The sequence below is a fragment of the Triturus cristatus genome, chromosome 8 (assembly GCF_964204655.1).
Source record: "Triturus cristatus chromosome 8, aTriCri1.1, whole genome shotgun sequence".
Lineage (NCBI taxonomy): Eukaryota > Metazoa > Chordata > Amphibia > Caudata > Salamandridae > Triturus > Triturus cristatus.
In genome coordinates this window covers 228,443,213-228,458,927 of record NC_140591.1, presented here as the reverse complement: position 1 = coordinate 228,458,927, position 15,715 = coordinate 228,443,213, and the positions used below count along the sequence as shown (strand labels likewise).

General features: G+C 43.1%; 1 protein-coding gene across 3 annotated transcripts in view; it reads left to right on the top strand.

The window, feature by feature from the left end:
- The window catches only part of MTMR2 (myotubularin related protein 2), a 450,663-nt gene that overhangs the window by 243,128 nt on the left and 191,820 nt on the right, over nt 1-15,715 (top strand). For all 3 annotated transcript variants that reach the window (XM_085621424.1, XM_085621425.1, XM_085621426.1), the window contains one exon: nt 10,705-10,893. In XM_085621424.1, the coding sequence (XP_085477550.1) occupies nt 10,705-10,893 (189 nt within the window). The remainder of the gene's footprint in view (nt 1-10,704; nt 10,894-15,715) is intronic.

Here is a 15,715-nt window from a genome sequence, read left to right as displayed (position 1 = left end):
TGAATGAGCCTCTTACAGATTGTAGATATGATCCAGTGCCAGGTAAACACGACAGAATGTTGCTATCTTCAGTACGTTTACGACGAGCTGCAAACTATTTAATGACGTTACCAGGAATGGTTGAACATCTAGACAAAATATATCGCTTTGTCCAAACAGGGCAAGGTCCTGAAAGTATTGGCGAGGCCATGGAATACCAGAAAGTAGACATGCAAAAATTATTGTTACGCTTTTTCATAAACTGCTTGATCAGAAACAGAGATAGGCCTGAGGTAGATTCGGAGGAAATGCAAGTACTTACCAGATGGGGTCAGAATATAACAGACGGGAAACATGATAAACAGAAGTGTATAGAAGTCATGTGCCGAAGGATCAGAAAAGAAGTAGAACGAATACATGAAAGAAGAGTAGAAGCAGATAAAACTGAATCAGAGGAAGAGGAGGAGGAACAGTCAGAAATGAACACAGGACAATTAGAATTACCAGCTAGACAAACGATAGCTTATGTAGGAAAAGGAAGATCTTTTAATAAAACAATACGTCCGATACGTCCAGAATGTAACAGAATTTTTCAAACAGCTATCTCAAATCCAAGGACCCCTGAACACTTATTCCAGGCTACTGATAGATTACTTCGAGAACGAAGGGGGTACCATGTGCTCGATTCTATGGATGAACAAGAATTAGCCAGGTCAGCAGTACAATGGGCTGACAGCTCTGAAAAATACAGTGATGATGCGCTAGCACACACGTTTCTGAATCTCGCCCCAGATGAACAGCGTTTAGCTAGTATATACATGATACAACATCTCCTTATATTATATAAAAGCCAACACTCCGATCCTGGTCCCCTACCTGATATACTGATAGAACTACTCATGAACAAATGGAGAGGTCTAGGTACCGATCTAATTAAAGTAATTCTAGAATACCGACATAGATATAGTGCCTTTTTGTGTCCGGAACATGATCCAGCTCCTTCCATGGAGAGAAAAACGTATTACATAGACAGACAGAATCCCTTACGCGAAGTACACCCAGTCAGGAATGATGACAATACGTTTAGACGCGTGTTTGTGTACACGCCCATAACTAAAATAGAACTATTGGAAATGAAAAAATTAGTGCCCAGCCATGACAAAGATCCAGCAGGTTTTCACCGTGAACTAAAGGACATGTTACTCATGGGTGATTATACCTATCCTGACATTATGAAAATATTGAAAGTATTATTGCCTGCCGGTATTTATGAGAAACTTAAAGAAAAAGAATGGGAAGTGGGAGACCAAAAGATTGATTGGACAGTATTAGAAAACGAAGAAAATGCCCGAACTGCAGGCGTAGGGCTTGGGGAGAGAACAAAAGCATTGCCAGGATTATTAGTACAAGTATTGCCACGTTTATTAACTACGAAAAAGGAAGATTGGGGAGCAATCTCAGCTTGTAAACAGAAACCCGATGAAGACACTAGTGATTTTTATTCCCGATTTGAAAAATGTTTTGGTATTAATAGCGGCCTGAAAGCAAGTAGTGAGTCATATCCACATCTTTTTGTAACAAAACTAGTCGAGAATTCCCTGCCACAGGTTAAAAACAGAGTATTGAAAGTTGAGAGCACTTGGCAAGCTAACACTCCTTCACAAATGTTACAAATGTTACAGTATCACCAGAATAGAATTAGAGAAGAACAAGAACACGAACAAAGACGTATGAAAGACACGAAAATGAAAATGCTCGTCGCTCAGTCAGTTCCAGCTGACGGTCATAAAAAGGGTGCGACACAGTCCAGTAATTCAGCGGTTCCCGTTAAAGGGACATGCAACTATTGTAAACAGCCAGGTCATTATATAAACGATTGTGCAGTTCTGAAACATAATATCTCTACGGGTAACACCAAGGAGAGACCACGTCCGCCTAGACAGGATCAGATCCAACAACAAGCACCTCAACATGTACAGTCTATGCCGGTTCCACAACAGACCGTAGTGGTACCACAGCCACAACCACAGCCACAGCCTATTGCTGCAACACAAAACACGACACAACAGATGTACCAGTATGCACAAAATGACTATCCAGATTATCAGCGCTGCACATGAAATAGCCTAGAGAGGGAAGTTGGCTTACCCCTTATTGAGGTTCCTGTAGATCAAGAGGGTCCTTATGTACAGAGTCAAGTATTAGGGAAAGACAGAAAGTTTCTACTTGATACAGGGGCAAGCAGAACAACTATAAGTCACGACGAAGTCCCAGGGGCACCCCTCTCAGGCTCACAAAATATTTCCCTTGGTTTTTCAGGAAAGCCTACTATTAACGAAGTATCGCAACCACTTGCATTTACAGTTGGTCCATTGACACGGACTACAGATCTATTGCTTACAAAATCATGCCCAGAAAACTTGTTAGGTATAAAAACATTGAAAGCTCTAGGAGCTATAATATGTTGTTCTCCGGACGGAGTACGACTATTTTTGCGTGACTTTAAAGGTCACTACGTGTCAAGAGACATGGATCACCGGTTACGGAATCTACCTGCACATTTATGGGCACAAGGCCCCACTGATGTAGGTTGTATGCACATTACACCATATCGAGTCACACTCAAAACAGGAGTGGTATTACCACGAATGCGACAATATAAGTTACCTCCAGATGCTGTAGTGGCTTTACTGCAAATCATTGACGAGCTCATTGCACAAGGAGTGGTTGTAGAAACCGACTCCAATGTATGTAATTCTCCGATCATTCCGATTCTTAAACGAACTGATCCAAAAGCACCCCCCGTATATCGATTAGTTATTGATCTGCGCGAATTGAATAAATGCATTGTACCACAATATCCCGTGGTCCCAGATATCTCTTCATTACTGACAGCTATTGATTCAGAGGCAACGTTCTTTACTGTAATTGACCTCAAGAACGCCTTCTTTAGCGTCCCAATCGATCCGGAAAGCCAATATTTGTTCGGATTTAGTTTAAATGGACGAAGTTTTAAATTCGCACGCGCACCTCAAGGATTTACAGAAAGTCCTAGCATCTACAGCCAAGCACTGAAAAGACAACTTGACAGTATCCACATGCCAGTTAACACTGCACTGCTTCAGTATGTCGATGATCTGCTGATCACCGCCCGAAGCGAACCCGAATGTGAAAAAGCATCACTGACGGTTTTACATTTTCTGGCCGACAAGGGACACAAGGTTTCCCCTTCGAAGCTGCAATTCTGTGCCCAGCAAGTTGTGTACCTAGGGCACTTGCTGTCCAAATGGGGGAGACAGCTAACACCTGACCGCATCCAGTTAATTGTAAACATGCCACCACCCAAGACACAAAAGGAGGTACGGGCCTTCATAGGCCTCACTTCGTACTGCAGGCAGTGGATTCCCCAATATGCATTTTTAGCAAAAACACTCATTCAGTTGACAACCCAGGAGGCAGCGACATCGACTGTCCTCCCTTGGACTTCAGAACACACACAAGCATTTGAAGACTTATGCCAAGCACCTGTTTTAGCGACACCATGTTACAGTAAGCCTTTTACACTCTTTGTTACAGAACGTGAAGGTACTGCTTTGTCAGTACTCACTCAGGAACAAGCAGGATCACACAAGCCATGTGCTTACTTTTCTAGCACATTAGATCCCGTAGCTCAAGCTCTTCCTGCGTGTCTGAAATCAGTTGCAGCGACAGCTCTAGCGATCAGACAAAGCGATTCCATAGTATTGGGACATCAATTGACAGTACAAGTACCACACGCAGTAGAGGTTCTCTTGAACCGGACACAAACACAACACTTGACTATAGCACGACTGACAGGTTACAAACTCACATTGTTTCAGCCACACATAGAAATCAGACGTTGTAGTACATTAAATCCTGCCACACTTTTGCCATTAAGTGGAACAGACCCACTGGCACATGATTGTATTGAAGTCATTACTATTACGACGAAACCCAGACAAGACTTGACAGACGTCCCATTACCAGACCCAGACCTGACACTTTATGTGGATGGTTCATGTATGAGAACAAGTACAGGAGAGTTAGTGGCCGCTTATGCAGTCACGACAGACACCGAAGTCATTGAAACAAATTGTATTGACACATTATCAGCTCAAGCAGCAGAGCTTATTGCTCTGACACAAGCCTGTATTCAAGCCAAAAATAGAAAAGTTAACATATACACAGATTCACGTTATGCATTCGGAGTTGTACACGACTTCGGAGTCCTTTGGCGAGAGAGAGGTTATTTGACTTCTCACGGTGCCAACATTCAACACGGTCCCCTCATTCAAGCTCTGTTAGACGCAATACATCTGCCTACTTCAATATCTATCATGAAGTGCAAAGCCCATACAAAAGTCACCGATATCATTTCCCAGGGTAACGACCTAGCAGACCGAACAGCTAAGCAAACAGCACGGAATAGGACTCATGCAACTGACTTGACTAAGACAATAGTTCCGACGCCGACACACTGCATGACAGTTAGGGATCCCGCCCTTGATGTAATTGACATACAGACGCATGCTACACCAGAGGAAATAAAGAAATGGACTGAATTAGGAGGGATCCAAACAGATCAGGGATGGATGACGAAGGGAAAATCTATATGGTTTCTCCCCGACTCAATGGTTCAAGTTATCATTAACACAATACATAGTCCAGCACATCTAGGAGAAAAAGCTATGTTAGACAGTATTCAAAACATTTGGTTCAACAAACACTTACGAGCTGCAGCCAAACAGAAAGTCCGAACTTATATGATTTGTTGTCAGTTCAATCCAGGTAAAGGCGTACCTGTAGAGCAGGGTGGATTCCAACCTCCCGATCATCCTTTTGAAGTCCTCCAGATGGATTATATCCAGATGGAACGATGTCGAGGATTCAAATATGTCCTCGTAGTTGTATGCGCTCTTTCCCGTTGGACAGAGGCATATCCCGTCTCAGATTACACTGCCCCGACTACTGCCAAACAATTAGTTCGTGAATTCTTCCCACGGTATGGTTTGCCCCGTATCGTGTACTCAGATAATGGCCAGCCGTTCTCATCCGAGCTAATGAAACACATTTCACTCTTGTTAGGCTATCAATGGAAATCCCACTGTGTCCGACATCCCGAGGCAGCAGGTCTCGTGGAACGTCATAATCAGACCCTGAAAATACGACTTTCAAAAATCTGTAGAGAGAAAGGCGTCGACTGGATAGTAGCCTTACCAGTTGCACTCTTTTACATGAGAATGGTAGCACATTCTCGCACAGGGCTATCCCCGTACGAGGTGGTCTGCGGTAGGTCACCAAATATGTGTGGGACGCCTATACCTCGTAAAATCACTGATGTTGATTGTAATATGCTGACAGATTACCTTGCTTCCTTGATGTCTGCACTACAATCTTGCCGTTCACAGGTAGCTGCAGCCTTTCCCGACAACACCGAGGTAAAGCCCCATGAAGTGGTTCCTGGAGACCTAGTTTTCATACGAAACTTCGACAGGAGGAGTCCGTTGGAGCCTCGCTGGCAAACACCAAAACTGGTACTTCTAACGACGAGGACAGCAGTGAAGGTCGAGGGTCGCAAGGGTTGGTTACACTCGAGCCATATCAAGAAATTTCATGGACTACCATCTGATCTGAACTCTCAGCCCTGCCCCCTTCCAGAGACTGATTCAAAACTCCCCCTGGTTGAAAAGACCGAATCTCAAAACTATAAACTGAAACTAAGGTCTAGCAAGTCAGACAATTCGATTGTTTAAGTCCTCTCCAAGGTGAATCGGTTGAATTTAGTCTTTGACATGTATCCTCTAGACCGAATTAGAGAGAGAAATAGACAGAAACAGCTCAAGAAACATGCATACTGTAAATCACTTCATAGTCACTGTATAGTGACATTGTTGATTATGTTTTTTCTAAGTCTTTTTATTAGTGTTGCAAGTATACTGTTGCACATGTACTATCCTATTTTTAAGCGTGCTTATTCTGCTTATAATGTTACTGTCGAACATTCTTTTAGTGAACTACCTCCACATGAGTTGTCCTATAGATTTGCGCTGCGCAACAACACATTCATTAGTATGTTACATCATTCCCATCAGACCAGCAATGCTACAAATTGTTGGATATGTGGCCGACTCCCTCCCTATCAGAAATACAAAGGAGTTCTGCCTCTCTTTCCGTACCCGTTCACACACAATGGTTCCTGTGGAGCATGGTTTAGTTTGATTAACTCTTTAGATTCAAACACTGTAGTTTACCAGAGCAACTGGGTATGGGGAAACCTGAACTTAGTTTTGCTTAAAGCCTGTTATCCTAACAAGGAGGGACTTCCCAAAAGAACAGGAACTGATCTAGAAAATGAAGTATATGGATTAGGTAACTTTACACTTAACCTCATGATTCTGAATGTTGAATCTGAAGCTGCACTAGTCTTGCCCGCTATGTCCGTATTACCAGTCAAAGGTGAATTCTGTGTAAGAAAGAATGGTTCAGTACACCTGGGTCATAGTAAATGTACTACTGTGATCGAATTCAGTGACAAAGGCAAGTCTACATTTAGAGCTTCCCGTCACTCCTACTTCATATGTGGTTATACCGCATATATACGTCTACCTCTAGATTGGGATGGTACCTGTTACATTGCATTCCTTCTGCCACCTGTTTTCCTAGCCCCTCCTGATTATCATAGAAATACCAATCTAGTACACCATAGACCCCAGAGAGATATCCCGATTGTTGACTACACTGAAACAGCATGGGAACAATATACAGACTTCAATAAAGGTCTCTTTCCTTACATAGGTGTTGTCTCAAACAGTAAACTGATACGTAGATTAACCAGAACCCTTGAAGCAGTAGTGAATGAAACTACCTCTGCCCTAGGCAACTTAACAGAGGAGCAGTCTGCGATGCGGATTGTTGTTCTCCAAAATCGTCTTGTCCTTGACGTCATCCTAGCCGATAGGGGCGGAGCTTGCAGGGTCATCGGATCAAGTTGCTGTGTTTTCATCCCAGAAAACGCGCCATCTGTATATAAAGCTATAACTCGTCTTCACAAGATTGCAAACCAGATACATCAGAATCCAGGCACCTGGACATGGTCCGGTTGGTTCTGGAGTGTGTTGTCAGCCTGGGGATGGAAAGTCCTAGCCTTCCTAGGTATTGGCCTTCTAATAATATTCAGTTGTTGCCTGTGTCTACAATGTGGACCAGCGATTTGCGGCCTGTGTGCCACATCGTGTATTCCACGTTCAAGTTTTCATTCAAGATCCCGGAAGAAGAAAGAAGAGCAAATGATGTTACATGAACAGATTGATGGATTCCTGAAGATCGATATTTCATGAAGGGTCCGTAGGGGACAAGGAGGGAATGAGGAAATATGAATTTTTATGGTCAATTGTGTCCCCTATCTTGACCCCAACGGCTCCATGTACAGGCTACAAGTACATGTATGTTCCCTCCACTTCAAGCTATGAAGACGCAAATACAATTGTGTCCAACGTTAATATGTCCTCTTTCAGATCTGCCATGAATGGGTCAGATATTCCGTTCCTAAGTATGCCTTGCCACCGTCTTTATATGGTATACTTTTCACGTTTTCCAGCTCTGGCAAGGTAGGCCCTGAATTCTGCCATCGAGCTTTTCCTGCTTCTGCCTCTGAATGCTCCAGCCTGGACCTGCATCTGTATCCATGAACTTTGTCTTACTTCCTGCGCGGCTAACGGTGCCTAGCCCGGCCTGTTGCCTGCCAAAACTGTATTCAGCCTTCAAGTTATCTGCTCCGCTCCTCAAGAAATGCATTCCTGTCTAGTAGCTTAGGTAAACATCCCTCCAGCTGCAGAGCAAGGGGCCCGGCCTTACTGTCTCCGTGCAAGTAATTCATGACTTTCGTTACCATGGTAGGCCCATGCCCCCTCGCATCTCATGTAGACACTTAGACGCTTGTACACGCACTAGCAGTCAGTATAGAATAGACTCTGTCCGAAAAGACCTTTCCTTCCAGATAATATAGTTCCTTAAACACAAGATATTAGATATGATTTAGGATTAGGTTGTCCTGACATCCCAGACTTCTGTCTCCTCATGTAAGGCTAAATGTCGAGTTCCTTTCACCCTCTAGTTACACGTCAATCACACGTCATGCGGCTGCGCGCGCATCTCTGCCATATATTTTTGCTGACTTTGCAGGATTCTCTTATGGATCCACCCACTTGTGTCATCATCATAATGACGTTTCTAGTATACGCCTTTATACACGCCTATTGTAACGCCTTTTTCATTACGTATGTGTATTCTTATCAGCTGTTACGCCTCCTGCATCTGTCTTTACTGTAATGCATTTACTATATATATTATAACCTGTCAATAATGTATTGCTGATCCCTTCCTGAACCTTCGTGGTGACGGAACTCGATTGCCTGGTTCGAACCATCATCATCATTCCTTTGTAAGGAATAAATTCCCTATTATACCTTCGAATACCACGGATTCGGCCTCTTATTTTTACTGAGTTAATCGTATTGTATTTTACCGCATAAATTAAGTCTAGGTAATTTCAATTTACCACAATAGGGGAGGAGGAGCGTGGATAGTTTACCGTGAGGAGGCACTAATTATGAGTAGATAACAAAGTTGATAACAAAGTAACACTTATCGTAAACGATGGGCAACACATGGCAGTTGCAGTGGCATAGGAGTTTAAGTCGTGCTAAGAAGGCACAAAGTCACAGGCCATTGTCTGGAGATGTTGAAACTATAGTTACTAGTGGGTCCTAGTCTGCCTTATCTTGGGGAGTGAGGTGCTGGGTGGGAGACCTAGGAAGAAAACCCTACGGAGAAGGGGGTGAGTGCGGAGCCTAGGAAGATGAATTCATCTCATAAAGGCAGAGAGCCGCAGACGTAAGGAAAAAAAAAGTGAGAGTCATAGCCGTAAGATTCTTACACTAATTGCGATTCCAAATCGGGAAACATGAGTCCTCAGGTGCGGCCATTTTGAGAGGGGTCGATAGATAAAGACATCCCATGATGCTGAATAGACACACAAAATGGTGGACACGCAGAGGAATGCGGCGTCATAAAATATCCGTGAGATTCTTAAGCTAGTTACAATTCCAAATGGGGAGACATTATTCCTCAGGTGCGGCCATTTTGAGGGGGGGCGATAGATACAGACACAACATGTTGCTGAAGAGACACATGAAATGGCGGACAATCAGAGGAATGCAGCGTCATAAAAAAACACAAAATGCTTAAACATGTAGAGTTAGGGCCAGAGCTAAGTATTGTAAGTGCTCAGGCGGCCAAGATTAGGCAGTCAGGAAGTCAGGAGATCCGTGGTCATCGGAAGCTCCGTCGTCGTCTGAGTCATGTTCCGATTAACCATGGATATAGGCTGTATAGTAACGAATGAATGCTGTGCCTGTCGAGTAATGGGAAACACAGAACAGTACCAGGATTCAACCGGGGAACCTCACGATTAGCACAAAGTAAAACAAAAACTGATATTCTCCAATGCCAGGGCCATTACTCCGCCAATGCAGTGATATTACTTCGAGCGGGTAGGGCAAAGTCCTTATGAACTTTTAATGTTCATGTGCAAGGTGCCTAGAATGCAGAGCCTGTGATATTATGGTGGTTAAGCATACATGAGGGTGTTTCACCCGGCGTCGCAAGAGTTAACAGTCTGCAAAACACTGAGCAAAAGTGTTTCTTTCTTTTTTGGATCCATTTCACAGGGGAACAAATAAAGGAAAGTAGAGGAAACAGAGGATAAGAGATGTTTATTGAAGTCACGGTTTTCAGTAAGTGAGGAGCAGCAAGAGAGAGACAGAAATAGAGGGAAAAAGAAGAGGAAGAAAGAGCGGGACAGCTGACAGTGGCAGAGCAGGAGAAGTGGACACTTCGACCACTAATCTTACCTTAATAAACCTGCTGGGCACCTAGGGATCTCACGCACAACAGAAGCAGGCTGCAGGATAGGCCAACCAGCCCCTTGCCTTTAAACTCCTGACTCCTCCTCCGCCCTAGACCTCCACAGCACTCCAAGACCGTCATTGGTAGCGCTTTAGCGCGCTACCAGATTGACCGCCCTGGGACCCACACAAGCTAGTGTGCATCCTCAGGTGATGGTAACACTGCGCACGGGCGGGCATAAGCGCGCCTTGTGAAATTGTTAACACTGTTATCGCTCCTATTTCTATAAAGATTAACATAGTGTAAAAGAAAGAGGGACAACAGTGTTCAACAGTGCAGGTTTTTCGGAAAATTTCAAGGCACAAATGGCGCCCCCGCACCTTTGCACCCGGTGCGGTGGCACCGCTCGCATCGCTCAAAAGCTGGCACTGGTTCCTTGTTTGCACCAGTGCCCAGTGCATTCTTGCTACACTACTCTGTGGCAAGTATTGGGAACATCGGCTTACCTTTTCCAATGAACAGATTATCCTTCAGTTTTTGATAGTTTCCCATCCATAGATTTGGGGGGCCTGGGGGAGAATCGCTTCCAGTTGTGTACTGCTGTTACCTCCTGTTAGCATACATGCAAACATGTAGTTGGATGCTAAGCCTCTTATTTTGTCTTGGTATTAATGCACTTAGCACATGAAGCATAACTCTGAGAAGCAGTGTTTTAAGGTAGATTGTATACATGTTTATGTTGCACTCTGCACAATTGATGATAAATACTACAATGACCTTTCCTTTTCTTAATTCCAGGTTCTGTCATGGATTCATCCAGAAACCCAAGCTACAATAATTCGCTGTAGCCAGCCCATGGTTGGCGTGAGTGGGAAACAGAGCAAAGATGATCAGAAGTATTTTCAGTCCATTATGGATGCTAACGCACAGTCCCACAAACTCTTCATATTTGATGCTAGACCTAACGCCAATGCTGTGGCTAACAAGGTGAGAGAAACACTTTTCTAGGAACTGTTGAGTTTGTTTCTGTTAGCACATCTTGTGTGGCTTGTGCATTGACAACACCCAGACTGGCGTCAGAATCATGTCTCTTCAACTGAGGGACACAGGTCCTGAGTGCCTTCCCACCACTGAGTTAGTAAGATTCAGTCAGAGTTCACTTAGATCAAATACTTCAAACAGCTTCCTAAAGTTTTGCATCAATGTACATATATAATGTCATGTCACAACACTACCTGTAAAAACCCACTCGTAAACCTGGATAATGGACCCTAACAAACGCCCAGCACTCTAATGATCAAGTAGTCACAACTTACTTACCAAGCACATGGTTAGAGCAAAAAATATGAGTGACTGAATAAATGAATTATTTTCAAAAGTATTATGTGGCATAAATAACCACAATAAAAGTAAATTAAACCATGATTATAAAAGCATACAGTTAACTGTTGTAAAAAAGAAAATATACATTGTCTGATTTTTCAAGTATTGAATGTAAAACTAGAGTCCGCAAACACCACAGTCCGACTTAATCATATGTACAGCGTCACCTATGTTACGAATACACATATTTTTAAGCAGTTCCTCTAGCCATTTTGCTCTAGACTGAGGGCACATTCGGCAGAAAAAAGGATTTAGTCTTCGACATACTCTGGACACATGTAACAGTGACTTGTTTCCTAACTGACTTCTCGCTACTTTTAAATCAAATGATTAAGAGTCAAGGCACTAGACCTCGGCTTAATGTACAAAGTTTTGGTTAATGCTGGTTCCCCCTCATCTAAGTAAATCTCAGAAGTAAATCACAAATGAGGGTAAGCATTTTCTAGTGAGAAATGCCTTGGTGTATGTACCTTTGGTTGACTTAATTTTCAATTTCTCCAAGAACCACTTTTTATATGCGAGTTTAAGCTCTCTACCAAGTCCTCAGTTAATGGAATCAAGTTTGGTCCAAAGCTCGAACATACCAATCTGTGCTACCAGGGTGCATATGTGCTGAAATCATGCAAGCGCAGCACTGCCTTTGAGGGTCAGTACATTTGGTAGCTCATTATTATAGACTCCAACTTGGTTTGTACCCCACACCCGGGCCCAGTATAGTACAGGTCTAAACTTGGCTAGCATAGACATGTCCAGCATCTGAAGGTCTAGAAGCAGTGGGACTGTTGGGGTGCTGGAGGGTGGGCTTAAAATATGTTTTAAAAATCCTTTCTCAGGGTCTATTAACTCTGAAACATCAGAGTGAGTCCAAATTTCAGTTCCAAATAGGGCGGCATCCTAGGCCTGTAGCTTATTCACATGGAGAGGGGTGAGATAGGGGAGGTGAGGGGAATAAGCACCCACCGCTCTCCCTGTCACAGCGCAGTGTTGCTCCTCCACACTCTGCTAGGAGGTTACAGCTCCTGGTTATATGTTCCTTCCATTTTGTATTGTGTGTCAAGTGTATCCCAGGTAGGGGAATTCTCTCACTTGCTCAAGGTCTGAGTTGTCCTGACTGAAATTGTTCTTGAACCCTTAATGGGGGCAGAATATCATTAACTTTGTTTTTCATGTATTCATAACCAATCCATTTGCAATGCGGAACTCACTAAACGTTTCCAATAAATTTTGAAAGACTTTGGTGGCTTGAATACCAGTGAGGAATTGTCTGTTAATAACAGGATAGCAACTTTAGGTCCCACTATTTTCGGAGCAGTTTTGAGGCATGCTTCCATAGCTTATACACTAGTAAATGTTGCAGAATAAAATGATGAAAAGTGTTCATACCAGTGATTTTCTTCAATATGTACATTCTGGCCTGGACGCCGCTTCAATGTTACCATGGGATATAATGTGCCAGAACACTTTGGCATTTTAGATGTTACTGCTCCCAAAAGATCTTGCCATCTGTTATACTCCCATAGTTCATACTTTTTTTCAGTAGGGTTTTATAATGATGCCTTTTAAGTTTGATGTCCTGTGTTATGTTATGCAGATTTTTAGAGTGCACTATCACCCCAGAGGCTATCCTGGCACTGAGCTGTTGTGAGTCTAGCAAACTTGGGGCCTAGTGGGACTACTCGAACAGCGAGGTCTTCAGCTTTTATGGAGTTCAAGAAATGAGGAGGTGGCTCTTGTATGTAGTTGTTTCACTATTTAGGAGCGATATAGGAGAAGGCCTGACCACTGGATCTGGTTTTTCAGATGCATTGGATGTGTGCAAGTAGGTGTCTGAATGAGCGGAGGTGTTTGTAAGGTTTGTGAAACCAGATGGCGATTGATGGGATATGTTGGGCCAGTGTTATGTAGTGCCTTGAAAGTGTGGGTGAGGAGTTTGAATTGTGCTCATTTGTGCATTGGTTGCCAGTAGAGCTCCCTCAAGTGTGGTGTAATGTGAGTGTGTCACCAGAGGTTGAGAGTGATTCTGGACGCCAAGTTCTGAATGGTCTGCAGCCTTCTGGTGAGTTTTTTGTTAATCCCAGCATTGCGGGTACTTCCATATTTCAGCTTGCTTGTGATACGGGCGTGTGACAGTTTTCTAGGTGCTGATTTGGAGCAATTTTAAAATCTTCCTGAGCATCTTCAGGTTAGGGAAGCGTGAGGCATTAACTGCGTTTATTTGGGCAGTCATGTTGACTCTGCTGCCAGTGACCATCCTAAGGTGCTTGGTGTGGGTGGCTGGCTGGCCACGAGGTGGAGTCACACAGTGAAGGGCTCTTCCAAAAGTTCATGATTTTGGTCTTGTCGGTGTCCAGCTTTTAACAGTTGGCATTCATCCAGTGAGCGATTTCAGTCATTCAGGCATTGTGTACTGGGTATCGTGTCCATGAGGAAAATAATTAGTTGTGTGTCGTCAGTGTAACAGAGGACGCTGATGTCGTGAGAGCAGACAAGGCTGTCTAGAGGGATCTGTGTGTTGAAACTGGTTGGGCTCAGGAAGAATTCTTGCTGAACTCTGCAGATGAGTTTGTGGGCATCCAAGGTCTACAGGGCCAGGCTGACTGACTGGGTCCCCAGTAGCTTGTCTGTGCTGCCGCTGTCCCTAAGTAGGTGCTGGGAGGGGTGAGGAGTGAAATCACTTCCTGTCCAGATGGATGATGGGAAATCCTGTGATGTCACTTACTGTGTATATGGATGGTTTGAAAACTAGTGATGTTGCTTCATGTGCAGATGGTCGATGGAAATGAGATCTCTTTGTTGGCCTTTCTGGCATTTCTTTCAATAGTAAACAATAATGCTGCCTGGGCTGAGCTATAATCTATAAAACCAGTTGAGAGAGATAAAATGTGTTGTTTTCTAGACAGCCACTGGTTTTGTTAAAAGAAAGGCATGACGTTCTTCTGCAGAATTATATAGCTGTGTAAATTGATATGGCTTTAAGGTCATAATGCCTTCTGGCTCCAAATGTAGCTCATAAAACAATTTATTTAGGGCAGAGTTGTGCTAATTACTGCCTCATCCCATTTTATTCTCCTGCAGTTTGTCAAAATATAAACGTTATTGTGACTTTTAGTTTGCACAGATGTATTAAGGAAAATGGTTTGCCTCAAAGAGAGCATTAGAGGATCTTTATCACTCTCAACATGTGTCTCAGTTTTCATGTTGATCATGATGCTTAGGCTAGATTGATCTAGCATTATGTAATCAATTATGCATGTACTAAAGCTGTTACTATATGTGTGTTGTCTGGTGCAATCTGGTCATGGCGGCCATGAGTAAGTGCCAGTGAAGCTAATGTAGCTAGTGATACTCACTGACCCCCTACCCCCCACATTAGACTGATTTTTGATATTACTCCGCATCAAGTTGGAGATGCCATTTCCTTCGCCTTCTTCTTTACTGATTGCTGTGTAGTCATCACAGGTTTGTAAATGGTATTAAATGACCAGTGACCAATATGATGGGGTTCTTTCCACCACTTCTGCCACTACCAACCATGTGAAACCTATCATCAAGGCAGGCCAAGGTTGGGGATACTGCAGTATATTTATCGCCTCTATTATAAACATTTGTTGCTTGCCTGTTTTGAAAGTCAATAATAGCTATTGTATGTCCGGATGATTACAATCAAATTCACGAATACTTAAAGGTAAGTGAAAAGTGTACCCATATTGTTAGCCCACCAGATGGTATTCTTCTGGGTTACCTGACTGCAGGTATGTTATAAGATGTATATTATACTATGCAATGGATTCTATGGGATTCATCGCCCTGTTTTCTAAAAATTGTGATTTTGTGTTTCTCCATAAATCTATGCCAGTCATTATTGTTCAATTTAGCACTAGTCCCTCGATGTTCTCACTTAATATATCAATAGATAAGGGCTCGCAGAGTTCCTTTGTATTCACTTTCATGTCTTCCAGATTTCCAGATAACTGGCACTCTATGCGAGCCATATTTACATTCTTGCAGTGGTCAATAGGAACGTCGTCTGAGATTAGAGCAAACATATTACACAAATACAGACCTTTATTACTGCTTATGGTAGGAGTGATGCAGTTGTTTCCGTAGAAGGGATTTTACTAGCCGCTCACCCTCCAAGCTAATATCCCTACACAAGGCCATAATCCTATTCTCATTAAGCCAAATACAATTGACTTTCATGGTTCTTCCATAGCTCAAAATATTTAAATCAGGACCCTTTCACTTACCAACCTCCTACTTTACAGTTCTTCCTTATCCTAGGTGTAGTCTCTACTATGTGGCATCTGCGCTTGGCAGGAATGGATATTTTCCCACCTCAACCTTTGACACAAGTATTCCCAAGTTAGCAAGATCTTCCTTTGAGCCTACAGTGCTGTACAATGGCCTATGCCCTCCCAACATACCT